Source organism: Equus przewalskii, chromosome 5, assembly GCF_037783145.1.
Source record: "Equus przewalskii isolate Varuska chromosome 5, EquPr2, whole genome shotgun sequence".
Lineage (NCBI taxonomy): Eukaryota > Metazoa > Chordata > Mammalia > Perissodactyla > Equidae > Equus > Equus przewalskii.
This window is the reverse complement of record NC_091835.1, coordinates 70,411,295-70,424,877: the sequence shown is the minus strand read 5'-3', so window position 1 is coordinate 70,424,877 and position 13,583 is coordinate 70,411,295. Positions and strand designations below refer to the sequence as shown.

The following is a 13,583-nucleotide window of genomic DNA, read 5'->3' as shown; positions in this document are numbered from 1 at the left end:
AGACCCCATCTAAGCCGGGACCTCGCCGGGCCCTCCCTCCGCCTGTGGCTTCTCCCTCTTCCCCACTGGCCAAACGTTGGCACCCCCATGTGCACACCACCCTCTCCCGCCTCCAAACACCTCGGGTCTCTGCTGGATTCCCAGAACCTCGCAAGTGTCTAGTGCATAGTTGGAACTCAATAAGCATTTAATGAGTGAATGAGAGAATGAGGTACTCCACCGTCTAGTCTCCGAATCAGAGCTGGACTCCTTTCTCGTCTCCTCCTAACCCTATCCCCACCCCACCTCAGTCCTCCTTAAACCCCCCTCCAAGAAGCCTTCCCTGATTAACCCCTGTAGCTCTAGGCTGTTCCACACTCGCACTCCTGCCCCCTATTCCACCAGCAATGAGGCCCAGAACTCTAAAGAACAACCCTGATTCCCTCCTGAGCTCTCTGACTCAGTTCCTCCCATGTCCCCGTTGGTGTCCCATGGCTTCGGTCTTCCATGCTCCCTCCCAGTCCCTACCCCCACCCCATCCCTGACTAGGCTCTGGGTAGGAGCAGGTTAGGAGAGGCTGATATTGACAGTGAAGAAAGGGACATGCTCTAGAGAGAAGAGGAAGGCAAAGAAGCCTAGAAGGCCTGCGTCATTTGGGACACAGCCCCCTCCTTGGGACAGGCCGGCCACTCCACCCCGAGGTCAGGTCACAGGTCCAGGGCGCATAGCCCAGCTGTGCCCCTGGGATGCGGCGGGCAGGCGCCATCCCCAGTCACTGCACCCGCTGCCTGCACTCAGAGCCTGGAGTCCAACCAGTGCTCCCAGGAGCCCTTCTCCTTCCCCACTTCCAGCAGCAATGGGACGGGGAGAGGCGAGAGGAAGCCCGTAAAGGTCTTTGAAGATGAAACAGGCCTGTGGCCACAGATTGTTGACACAGCCACACTGAAAAGGCAAGCGGGTCAGCTCCTAAGAGGCCGGGGTGATGCCAAGCCAATAAAATGCGGTTATTGTCTCTTTGCCACCCCTTTTAACGCCAGCTGTCCCTGGTGCATAAAAGCGCCTGCCACAGCCCAGGGAGCACAGGGTTTGGGCACAGTTCTCTGCCAGCTTCTCCACTCTTCAGACACTTCCCTTCCTCCAGCATGACCTGTGGCTTCAGCTCCGTGGGCTGTGGATTCGGTCCCAGGACCTTCAGCTGCGCCTCGGCCTGCGGGCCCCGGCCCGGCCGCTGCTGCATCACGGCCGCCCCCTACCGCGGCATCTCCTGCTACCGCGGACTCGCCGGCGGCTTCGGCAGCCACAGCGTCTGCGGGGGCTTCCGCGCCGGCTCCTGCGGCCGCAGCTTCGGATACCGCTCTGGCGGCGTGTGTGGACCCAGCCCGCCCTGCATCACCACCGTGTCGGTCAACGAGAGCCTCCTGGCGCCCCTCAACCTGGAGATCGACCCCAACGCGCAGTGCGTGAAGCACGAGGAGAAGGAGCAGATCAAGTGCCTCAACAACAGGTTTGCTGCCTTCATCGACAAGGTGGGTGTCCTTGATCATGCCTTTCCTGAACCTTCCCTTCCTGGGCTACTCACTGAAGGGGTAGTCAGGGCCAGGAGGGATGTGGTCCAGGTGAGCTTCGAGTCCGATGGAGGAGATGGACACACACCCAGGGCACAGACAGACACAGAGACATAGGGCAGGGGTTCCTGGTCTGATAGCACTGTTATTATATACAACCTCGACAAGGCAGGTGTCCTTGAACACACCCTTCCTGAACCCCACCCATGCTCAGCACTCAGGCTGAGTACCAAGAGGGGAGTCAAAGGTGGGCACTTGCCCATAGAGCATCCCAGTCCAAAGGGAGGGACGGTCCTACCTCTAGGACACAGAAAGACATGAAAAGGACCAGAAGCTTCAGCCTGATAAGGGAGATAAACCGAAAACACAGAAGCAGAACTAGGGCCCAAGACTTGAGTGCTGAGGGATAGCATCTCCTCATGAGCAAAGGGCCGCTGTGTGGGTGTTCAGTGCATCTGAAGCCAAAGAGCTGCTTAGACGGCACGGAGATCCTCCCCACGTCAGGGGCAGGGCTAGTGGGTGTGATACTGGAAGATGGCCTGGAGGGAACCTCGTGGATCTGAGCAGGGGCCAGAATGGTTTGTTTAAGCCCCTGTGCCTGGGGCTCAGGGTCCAGGGGTGAGCAACAGACACAGGCCCCATTCTCCTGGGTCTCATGGGGAGGCAGGCAGGACGCATTCCTGGACATGGTTGGAACCATCCACAGATGTCAGTGTCCAGCTCAAGTCCGCAGCATCTTCTCCACTGAATCCAAGCGAGCACGAGGTGGTGGTGGTTCGAGAAGCCGGGGGAAGAAGGCTCCCCTGGGAAGCAGTCCTGAGCCCGGGGAGGGCTCTCCAGAGCCAGCCTTGAGAGAAGTCACGCTAGAGAGAGATCCACCAGGAAGGACCAAGAAAATCCGGAACTCCTCACAGCATGAGAGACCGAGGATAGCACAAGAAAGGACTTACCAGGGGTGCGGCAAAGGTTTCAGACAAAGGGATCGCAGTGGGGAAGGGCCACCCTTGTGACAGGAAGGTGGATGTGAGGTTTTCCTTGGACCCAGCAGTCCGTAATTACCACAGTGAAAGAAGGAGCCCCTGCAGGGCAGAAGGTCAGTTTCTTCCTCTCCCTTGGCAGGAGCCTCCCTGGGCCTTCGATTGCTCATCCGTAGCATGAGGGGTCAGAGCACAGCACATCTTGCACTGATGTCCCAGCTGACCATTATTCTAAGCACATTGTAGGATTTCAATGATTGGCACATATTAGTTTTTGACTTCTACAGTCCGCCTTTCTGAAAGGGCCCACCTGAGCATTTGCGCACTGACAGTCACACCTGACGGCATCACAGCTCTTCAACGTGCCGCAGCCCCTGCATAGCAGGGCTCACTAAACTCACAGCGGGGTGGGCGCTCTGCCGGGGATTTAAGTGCTGTGCAAGGACACGTCACTAACCCGCGGCAGCAGAGCCTGGGCTCGGCATGGTTTAGCTTTCCATGTCACCAGCTAAATTGCCTTTGAAGAGACTGAAGTTAGCTCTCAGGAAGGACTGCCAGGGGGTGAGCTGACTAAACCCCCATGTGGTTTTGAGAGAGATGACATAACCCCTGCCGGGGGGAGTCGTGGGGGGGACTCTGGGTCAGACACCCGGGGGCCTGCAGGTCCTGGTGCGGGGACCCCCCTCTTGATCCTGCAACAAGGGATTCTCAGGCTCCGCCTCTGGGTGGCAGGTGCGCTTCCTGGAGCAGCAGAACAAGCTGCTGGAGACCAAGTGGCAGTTCTACCAGAACCGCAAGTGCTGCGACAGCAACCTGGAGCCGCTGTTCAGTGGCTACATCGAGACGCTGCGGCGGGAGGCCGAGTGCGTGGAGGCCGACAGCGGGAGGTTGGCCTCGGAGCTCAACCACGTGCAGGAGGTGCTGGAGGGCTACAAGAAGAGGTGAGCACGGGAAGCCGCCAGCCCAAGAAAGGGCTCGAAGGCAGCTCCCAGCACAGGACAGTGTCCCGCTCTGTGGCAGGGTGTCTGCCTGAGGACGGACCTGCACTCCTGCCCCGCCTCCAGGCCCCTGGGTCCTGGGGGAGCACCGTGGCCCCTGGGGGATGGAGCTCACCTGGTCTTCCCACCAGCAGGTCAGGGAATGGCTGTTCTCTCCCTTTTGCCATCCCCAAGACCCTTCTCTTAGGACCCCAGAAAAATTAATATTCCCTGGTCCTTGAGTCTAGCCCTCGATGCCCTGACCGTTCTTCTGAAGTTTACTCCTTTTCTCAACTAACACTTTCTGAGCGCCTGCCAGGTGCCAGCCAGACCCTGGCTGGGTGCCATGGGCAGGGGCAAGTGGTAGACACAGTCCCTGTCCACGTGGGGCTGCTAGGCTGCAGGGAGGCTGGCGTGGCATTGTCATAGACAGAAACCTTCAGCTACGAAGTGTGACACGTGACACGAGGGTGCGCACTGGGTTACGCTGGGACCCATAAGGGACTCTGGTCCCGAGGGGGCTGCTGCCTTCAGGAGCGAGCTCAGCCGAGGCCTTCCCAGGCCACTTTCCTCGGGCTCTGAGCAGGCCAGCCCACAGAGCAAGGGGAAGGGCCGGGCTGGCCTCCTCTTGGCTAAGCCCAGGAGGGGAATGACAGAGAAGGGTCCCACTACCTGTAGCCAAGCCAGGGCCAGGCAGAGGGGTCAATGGAAAGGAGAACGGAGACCTAGGTGAGAAAAACAGCCACCGCCTGTGTCCCAACCACGCACACAGTTTCCAGATTCTGCCCTCCGGCCCCACTGAAAAGCTGAGCTGATGGAGAACGGGGCTTCTTCCTGGTTCTGCCCCATTTCTTTTGGAGGCGGCGGGACAAGCAGGGGGAGGTCCAGGAATCAGCTTGTTTGCGTGTGTGCTTCACGGCGCAGTTAGAGCTGCTCGGACAGTCCTGTTCTCGTGCCCCTCAGGTATGAAGAGGAAGTCACGCTTCGGGCCACAGCAGAGAATGAGTTCGTGTCTCTAAAGCAGGTGAGTGCCTGAGCCAAGCCCCGCCCTGAGCCCCCGGCCACCGTCCTCCTGGCCTTTCTGCCCTGGTGCGGGGCAGCCAGGCCCTCGGAGCGCCCTGAGGGGAGCCGGCCTCACGACCCTTGAACCCCACACAGGACGTGGACTGCGCCTACCTCCGCAAGTCGGACCTGGAGGCCAACGCGGAGGCACTGACCCAGGAGATCGACTTCCTGCGGCGACTGTACGAGGAGGTGAGGGGGGCTCTCGGCCGTGGTGGGCATCCTCGACCCCTGCCCAGACCCCCGCAGACCTGCGGACATGAGAACCCAGGCTTGCGGCTGGGGGGCAGAGGGGAGCAAGGACGGGAAAAAGGGAGGCAGAGGAATGGAGAGGCAAAAACAGACAGAATTAGCAGGGGGCAAGAGAGGGCGGCCCCTAGGACAGCTGCACCTCGGGAAGCCAAGCCTGGGCCACACGCAGCCCACACAGCCTCAGCCCCTTCTCTCTGGCCGCCAATGGCCTTCCTTTATGGGCTTGGTCTCAGAGAATGGACAATGACTGGACACGGGGCCTGGGCCCTGAGGAAGCGTCACCACATCCTGGCTGAGGCCAGGTTCACACGGACCTGAACCGTCCCAGAAGCCAGCATTTGAGAAGTGGTTGTATTTTCCCCTAAAAGGGAATTCTTGTCTGTACAGAAAGTTATGCAATTCCATCAGAGGATTTTCTGCTCCAGACATGAGACTCAGGCTCTAGATGAGCCAAAGAGATGATAGGCATCGGCACTGGCAGGTGAGGAAAAGTCCAGATAACTTGGCTGTTCTGCCTCTTCCCCAATCCCTGCCCCTCCAGGAGATCCGTGTTCTCCAATCCCACATCTCAGACACCTCAGTCATCGTCAAGATGGACAACAGCCGGGAACTGAACATGGACTGCATCCTGGCCGAGATCAAGGCTCAGTATGATGACATCGCCAACCGCAGCCGGGCTGAGGCAGAGTCCTGGTACCGCAGCAAGGTGAGTGGCACAGAGCACCTGCCTGAGACATGGCAGTGGCTGGGATGTGAGGTGTATATTAGCAAGGCAGGGCAGGGCTGCCACGTATAGTTGCACAGGTTGAGCACTGTACAACGTGCATATCATCACTGGTGTCCTGAATGGGCGGGATGTCCCATCCTGAGCCTCAGGCGCCTCTCTGCCTCCCCCCAGTGTGAGGAGATAAAGGCCACGGTGGTCCGGCACGGAGAGACCCTGCGCCGCACCAAGGAGGAGATCAACGAGCTGAACCGCATGATCCAAAGGCTGACCGCCGAGGTCGAGAATGCCAAGTGCCAGGTAATGCTCATTTGGGGCCTACCCGGGTCCCACAGGCAGTGTGTGCCCCATGTGGATCTCACCATTCATCCCCCAGCCCATGTGCACGACTAGGGTACGTGGTTGTGGTCACTCAGGGAGACCCAGGGGATAAGGGCGAGAGGCCTGTTCTGGGGTGTTCCCAGGCGGGCGGGAGTCCTGGACACATACAGGAAATGGACAGAGAGACCCAGGGACCACAACCCACCCTGTTCTCTTCTGGGTCCCCAGAACTCCAAGCTGGAGGCGGCCGTGAGCCAGGCTGAGCAGCAGGGCGAGGCGGCCCTCAGCGACGCCAAGTGCAAGCTGGCCGGGCTGGAGGAGGCCCTGCAGAAGGCCAAGCAGGACATGGCCTGCCTGCTCAGGGAGTACCAGGAGGTGATGAACGCCAAGCTGGGCCTGGACATCGAGATCGCCACCTACAGGCGCCTGCTGGAGGGCGAGGAGCAGAGGTGAGGCCCAACCCAGCTGCCCCAAGGATTCCATTCGCACAGATCCGCCCACCTTCGATTCCTGCATACTCTAGCCACAGTTTCAGCAGCCAGCTGAGGGGCAAATGAGAGCTGAAATCCAGCCCAGGCTCTGCTTGCCAAATCGTATGCCCTGGCGTGGCAGCAATTGCCAGAAAGGCACTTTCTAAGTTACACAAGGGCACAAACATAGGCCAGAAATAGCCCTGAGATGACCCATTCCAGCACCTAGGGGAAATGCAAGGATCTCATGCTGACCTCTTTTCTCTTCCCTTTTCTCGCCCCTTCTCCACTCAGGCTCTGTGAAGGTGTTGGATCTGTGAATGTCTGTAAGTATCCTGAGCCCTGAAAAGGAACATTTTAAGTTGGGCAACAAGAATCTCCCGGCTCTGAGTGTATAATGTTTTCAAGAATTCCTCCAGGAAATGGGAGGAGGTCAGTCATGCAGCAGGAGAGGATGAGGTTAGCTTGCGGGAGAACTTCACAGCGTGAACGGGGTTGGACAAGGGACAGAATACCATGTCACTGCAGGAAGGAACCCCAACATCAGCACGACCCCCACCTTGTGTAGGTGAGGAAGCTGAGGCCCAGAGAGAGGAAGGGACTTACCCAAGGTCACAGAGCAGAACCAGGCCAGAACCCAGGGCCCCTGGCTCCCAGGCTGAGGATCCTTCCACGCCTTCAGAACTAGAACTGAAGGCCCTTTGTGTCCTTGCCTAGAGGGCTGGACAGATCAGAGAAGCCAAAGGAAGGTGGCCAAATGGGGTGACCACCACCAGCCAGGCCTCCTGACCCTGCCCTTGCTCCCACAGGTGTCAGCAGCTCCCGGGGCGGGGTCGTCTGCGGGGACCTCTGCGTATCGGGCTCCCGGCCCGTGACGGGCAGCGTCTGCAGCGCCCCCTGCACTGGGAACCTGGCGGTGAGCACCGGCCTGTGTGCCCCCTGCGGCCCACTCAACACCACTGCCGGATCCTGTGGCCTGGGGAGGTTTTAGGTGGCCCCAAGAGAGCCAGAGAGACCCTCTTGCCTGCCAGATGTGCCACTGCCACCACCCCCCAGCTGAGAACAGTGGCACCTCAGCAGCCTTTCCCCGTGTTCTGAGAATACACCACGCAGCTCCCTCCCATCAGCTGTTCCTCTGCTCATCGTGTCCTCCTGGATGGGGCTGCTGCCTGGGAATGGACCCTCGCTTCCACCGTTGTGGCCTCTGGGCCGCCCTACGGAGAAGGGCTCTCCGTACCTGGAGGAGCGCTGCTGGACTGCCCCCCGACTCTCTGGCCTCTGGTCTCCCATTTGTTCAATAAACTGCGGGACTCACTTCTGTGCTGTGATGTCTTGCTTTCTTGGAGTGAGCCCATGTCCGCCCACTGGGGAGCACCCCAGCCCAGCTAGATGGCCTGAGGACAGGGGTCGTTCTGGGATGTCCTCAACCTGAACCCCTGCAGGGCCTGTCCCCAAAGAGCACCATCCTCCCCCAGCCAGGCAGTGTTGACTCTGCTCACAGCACCTTCCGCCTGGGTCACCTGTGTCAGTCTGGGTGGTTTTGGGCTTGTTCCTCTGGCTGGTTCTGAAGGGAACCAGAGGAGGCCACGGGATCTGCTGGAAGGCAGGATGAGTGTGTGTGTGTGTGTGTGTGTGTGTGTGTATGTGTGGCTTTAGCCTCCTTCCCCCACACAAGCCCAGCTTTCTTGTCACACCTTCACTCTGCCCGCCCCCCCCCACACACACACACACGTGCCACAGCAGCAACTGCCACAAGTGCCAACAGCCACCTTGGGTGGCCACCGTGTGTCCATCTGGACCCCACCCCACCACCACCACTGCTGCCCATCAAGCAAGGGGCCCTTGGCACCCACCCCTTGTCCATCCTTCTCTCCCCTACACACACCTCTTCAGCACCCCGGACAGCCCCCTCGAAAGCCGTGGGGCTAATAAGAGGATGCCATCGATGACTCCTCACACCCTGCCTCATCCCCAGACACCTCAGAGCTTCAATCCCAAGGCCAGGATGGCCCCTCTGTCCCCTGCATGGACTGACCTCTCCTGTCCTCTGTTCAGGAAGAGTCTGGGAGCTCCTGGGAGGGAGTCCTTGAGAAACCCTGAACCCCATTCTGGAAGAACCAGGCCTGGAGCCTCCCCTCCTCGGGCCCCAGCCACCTTCTGCACAGTCCTGTCTTCTTTCCTCCCTTTGCCCCAGGCCAACCCCAGCCCCAGTGGACACCCTCCCTCCAGGCCCTGACCTTTCCCACCATCTCACCACACCGCCTAGGAGGGCCTGACACAGAACACAAACACTGGTTCATTTACCTGAAACACAGCAGAGCCAACCATGGAAAAGGTCAGGCTGGTAGCAAGGAAAGAGGTTTATTATCGAAAGGCAGCCAGATAAGGAGACAGGAGCTAAAACTCAAACCCACCCACCCTAAGGAAAAAAGTTGGGGGTTTTGTCTAGGGTTTTGGGTAGGACAGTGAGTAGGAGGGCGTTGGAGGTTAAAGTTTGAAAAGTGCTCTGCACAGGCACGACTGTCTTTCATATTTCTTCATAGATCACACGTGCAAATTCAGGGGGGTTATGTGTTGCACATGGTGGATTTTTAGCCTGTGACACTTAAAGGTTACAATTGGTCGTTCTAGCTTCTCAACACTCCCGCACTACATTGAGTCCAGTGGGGGACTGTCAGCAAGCTGCCGTCTCATCAGTGGTCCTCCTGCTGTCCTACAAAATAAGCTCAGAAACTTTGGTTACTCTGTCTCCCACGCCAACCTTGGGGATGCCAGGCACAGTTGCACACTAACCAGGGAAGATGTTAACACATTCATTCTCGGTCTCAGGTCCACCCCCTCCCTCACTCTCTCCTGGAGTCTCACTCGAGCCCCCTCTGCTCCCTGCCTCCGGCTCTCCCTCCTGCTTTCTGAGCCTTGAGTCTTGGGCCTTTCACTTCCCTGCTGGGCAGGCCAGGCTCTCAGCTCCTCCCAGGCAGTCCCTCACCCAGACAGCCTACCCTGAAACCTTAAAGTGCCTCAGCACCCTTCTCTCCCCTCTGCACAGCCCCCTGGGCAATCACATCAGTCTCCTGCCCTCAGTGGCCACCGTGGTTGGTGTCCTCCCTGGTTAGAATCCTCTAACTGTGCCTCAGAGTCCTGAGGACTCTCCTGCTGCCCTGCCTGGCCCCTCAGCTTCAGACCCACTGCCCCAGCCCCTACAAGACATCTCCACTGCAGTCCCAGAGATCCTCCCAACCCAACAGACCTTCAAGCTGAACTCACTATGTCCTACCCTCTCCACCGGCATCTCCTCCTCTCTCCCCATCAGGATCATCAATGCAGCTGCCCAGACCTGAACCTTGAGCTGCCCACACGCTAGCCCTGTGAATAGGTCAACCCTGGTGCTCTCCTTCTCTGCCTCCTAAGGGCCCCTCTGATCCTTCTCTTCCCTCTCCTGCTGCTACCACCCACACTCCAGCCCCACTATCTTGGTTGGAGGCTTGTACTTCTCCCCTCCAACTCATGCTATACAGCAGCCAGGATCTTTATCAAACACGAGTCTGACCTTGCAGGGGGGTCTCCACTGCCCGCAGGCCGTGCAGCCAACACACTCGGCTCTGATGGTCTCTCAGAGCCTCTTACATGCCCCATCGCCCGCCACCTTCCTGCTCTGCTCTGGCTCAAGGTGCCCTGAACACCTGTCAGAGGAGGGCTGGACCAGAGGCTCTGCAAGGGCCTTCGCAGTTCTGACCTCCTGGGAAGTGACTCTGGGCTCTGCTCTGTTCTGGGATTGGGACACGTCCTTCCCAGGGACTTAGGGAGGGTATGTAAGGGCTGCCAGCCTTGCGGGGTCATCCAGGTGCCACCCGGGGGAGCCCAGGGAGGCTGCCTGCCTCTGGAGCTGAGGCACCTTCATTCTACCCGACCAGCTCGAGGGGCCAGGCAGGACTGGTGCTGCATCCCCTCCATCCGTTAGAGCCTGCTGTCCTGAGTCCGTGAACTCCACTCTGCCCCTCTCATGGAGGACGGGTGCGGCCCCAAGGAGGCCTGGGCCTTGGCGCTGGGAGGGAAGGAGAAGCACAGCTGGAGGGTTGTTAACCAGGGAAAGCTCGTCTCCTGAAGGAAGTAACATCGAAGCTGAGACCAGAAGGAAGACCAGCAGTTCATTTATTCAATCAACAAATAATTATCGAGCACTTAGTATACCAAGTAGTGTTATACAAGCTTGGGTTCATAGAAGTGAAGAAAATAGTTGAAGATGCTTATCCTCCATGAAGCTTACATGTTAGAGCAAACGGTAAATGTAAGAAAGGAGTCAACCAGGAGGGAGAGATGGGTTCCAGACGTGGGGATAGCATATGAGGAGATGGGGATGGAAAAAGAGCCTGGAAACATCCAGAAACTCTGACAAGTTCCTAAGGCTGGTGGGGGAGGCTGGGGGGACTGCTCTCCAGTGCCCCCTAAACGCTTAAAACAAAGCCCTTCACTTCTACACTCTCCTCAACTGCCCTCTCCTACCCCAACCCCAACTCTGCCCAGAAAAGCTTCTTCATCCAAGGTCACTTCTCGTCCCTGCTTCCTTCCAGGCCCGTCCCCACCATCTTGAGAGGAAGATGGTATGGGCCGATGAACAAGGTCTCCCACATTTCACAGACAGCCCGCTGCCTCCTCTCCGGAAGGTTCCTGCTGACTGCTGAGGGATACAAGTTGTCTGGGTGGCAGGTCCCCTGTGCTGACAGGCCTGAGATAGGGCCAGCCGGGGTAGTAACAACACCCAGCCAGCCGCCCCTCAGGCTCTGCCCCGCTCTGCACAGCAGCAGAAGCTCTTGCTCACTCAGTAGGCCAGTTGTCGCCCCAAAACGTGGGTAAACTGAGGTTCCAAAAGCTGAAGAGCCGTGACCACACACCCCTGGTGACCAAACCAGGACAAGAGCCTAAGATTCCAGACTTCCGGCCTCCGTCTTTCTCTACCACCCCACTCTGCCCCCTGCGATTCAGAGGTCAGGAATGCTGTGCTGCTACAGTATGACAGTAATAGTAACAACAACAACAATATTAACAAGTAGCAACTTTTGAGTACCAATGATGTGCCACACAATCCTCTAAGCTTTTATTTGTCTTGTCTCACTGAATCCTCCAGTGATAGCCATCTTCAGAAGTGGCCCCCAGCTTTCCCTCCCCTCTCTGTGCATGCCGCTCCTCATCCCAAAGATGGAGCCTATTTCCCCTGCACTTGAATCTGGGCTGGTCTTGTGACGGCTTTGACCAGCAGAACGTGGTGGAAGTGACCTGAGCTCAGGCCTCAAGAGGACTGGCAGCCTCTGCTTCCTTCCCTCCTTCTTCCCGGAACCCAGCCACCAGTCTGTGAGGAAGCCACATGGGAAAGGCTCATGTGGAGGAGAGCTGGGTCTCTGTATGCCAGTTAGGAATTTACTGTCTCTCAGCTCCGGATTCACCCCTCATCGCCTGCTCTGTGAAAACGGAGAGGGGCCCTTTAAGTATTTTGCCATTGTCCCCTGGCATGATCTTGAGCTCTGTCAGCAGAGGGTGCTAGAGAGAGACTGCAGGAAGAAGGGGGTTCCCCCCTGGTTCCGGGTGCTCCTCTCGGCAGATTCCTGCAGCGCCCACAGCTTCTCCACAGCTCAGCCCCTGTGGTGCACAGTGGCCAGCAGCCCCCAGGATCCCTCTCAGGTGGTTTTGAGGTGAAGACGTGTCTTCATGAACAGCTTTCCCTGGCAGCATGGAAGGCAGAATTCTAGCAAGTTCAAAAGGCTGGGTTTCCAGCAGGTTCTGCCAGTACCCCACTGCCATATGCCATGAGCCTTCTCCAGCAAGACCTGGACCTCGGCCACAGGGGTCCTCCTCCTTGGGTGCCCTGTCTCAGAACAGGGGAAGGGGCTGCTCCTTACCTCTGCAACGCCTGTATTCTTTAGATTTCTTGCTTTTTACTAGCCCATCCCTGGTTACTCCAATCCCCAGTTAGAGTTACTAATTCTTTACGTTAAATTTTATCTGTCTAAATTATTACGCCTGGCTTAGACCCTGACTGATAACAACCTGGCCAGCAGCTCCTGCTAAACTCCCAGCTGGTGGCCAACACCAAACCCAGCCGTGTGAAATGAGGCCATTTTGGACCTTCCAGACACCTTAGCGCCCCCAACAACGTCTCACAAAGTAGAACCACCCCGCAAGCCCACAGAATCATGAGAAGTAAGACAGTATTATTGTTTTAAGCCTCTAAATTTTGGAATGATCTGTTATGTGCAATGGATATCTGCAACACCTCCCTACAAGCCCACAGGTGTCGTTGTTCCATTTTACAGCCGGAGAAGCCAAAGCTCGGCGAGAACTGGTGACTCGTCCACCACCCCAGAACTGGTCCACAGCTGAGCCAGCATCCTAACACGGGTTCACATTAAGGAAACCCTTTTAAATACATAATCTCATTTAGGGAGCCAGAGGAGACCCCAGGAATGCTGTCCAACCGCCCTCATTCTACAGGCGAGGAAACCGAAGCTCAGAAGGTGGAAGCCACTTGCCCAAAGTCACACACACACGGGCAACGGCAGAGTCAGGACTCGGAGTCAGAAGCCCAGTCCTTCTGACTCTCCGTCCAGGGCTCCTCCTCTTCCCCGCCCTGCACGACTCTCATGTCTGCCTCCCACCCTCACACACCTCCTCAGGCACTACCCCTCCAGGAATGCCCCTGGGGGCGAATCACCTGGTTGAGAACCCCTAGGGCCCATCCGGCCAGGTCTAGAGGCATCTTGGTTGTCACAATTGGGGCGGGGGGGGGGGGGGTGGCATATGGCTGGACCTCCAGTCGGTAGAGACCAGCAATACTGCTAAACAGCCCCATTGTGACAGCTAGATCTTAAGTTAGCAGGAGGGAAGCCACTTAGGGAAAAGAAGGAACGTTGTAACCATGACCCTGACTCACCAGTCTCGGTGAATACATTCTAGCCTGCCCGGAGCCTAGATGATTAAGCACCTCTCACTTTTACAAAATATACGATCTGCTAGTTCTATGGCTCTTGCTTATGCGTATGTCCCAGCTGTGATGAGACAACTTTGTTCTCCAAGTTCCCCAGGAGCATGACGACCTCCAGGAAGAAAAATTCTACGTTGGTACCCATCACAAATGACAGAAGAGAGAGATAATATGGCGCCTTGAAGTCCATCAAAGCGGATAGTGGACATCCCTAACCCTCTCCTTCCCTGCCCATTTCCCCTAGAGAACTGCTCAAGATACTGTGTGATTCTAAGATGGGTCT

The 13,583-nt window shown here is 57.6% G+C and overlaps 1 protein-coding gene across 1 annotated transcript; it reads left to right on the top strand.

Annotated features, from left to right (window-relative positions):
- The first annotated feature begins 951 nt into the window (after positions 1 to 951).
- LOC103558869 (keratin, type II microfibrillar, component 7C) lies at positions 952 to 7,642 on the top strand. Its single transcript, XM_008532102.2, has 9 exons — positions 952 to 1,505; positions 3,254 to 3,462; positions 4,462 to 4,522; positions 4,657 to 4,752; positions 5,354 to 5,518; positions 5,711 to 5,836; positions 6,086 to 6,306; positions 6,622 to 6,653; positions 7,137 to 7,642. The coding sequence occupies exons 1-9, from the start codon at positions 1,122 to 1,124 to the stop codon at positions 7,316 to 7,318; spliced, it is 1,476 nt and encodes a 491-aa protein (XP_008530324.2). The 5' UTR covers positions 952 to 1,121; the 3' UTR covers positions 7,319 to 7,642.
- The last annotated feature ends 5,941 nt before the right edge of the window (positions 7,643 to 13,583 follow it).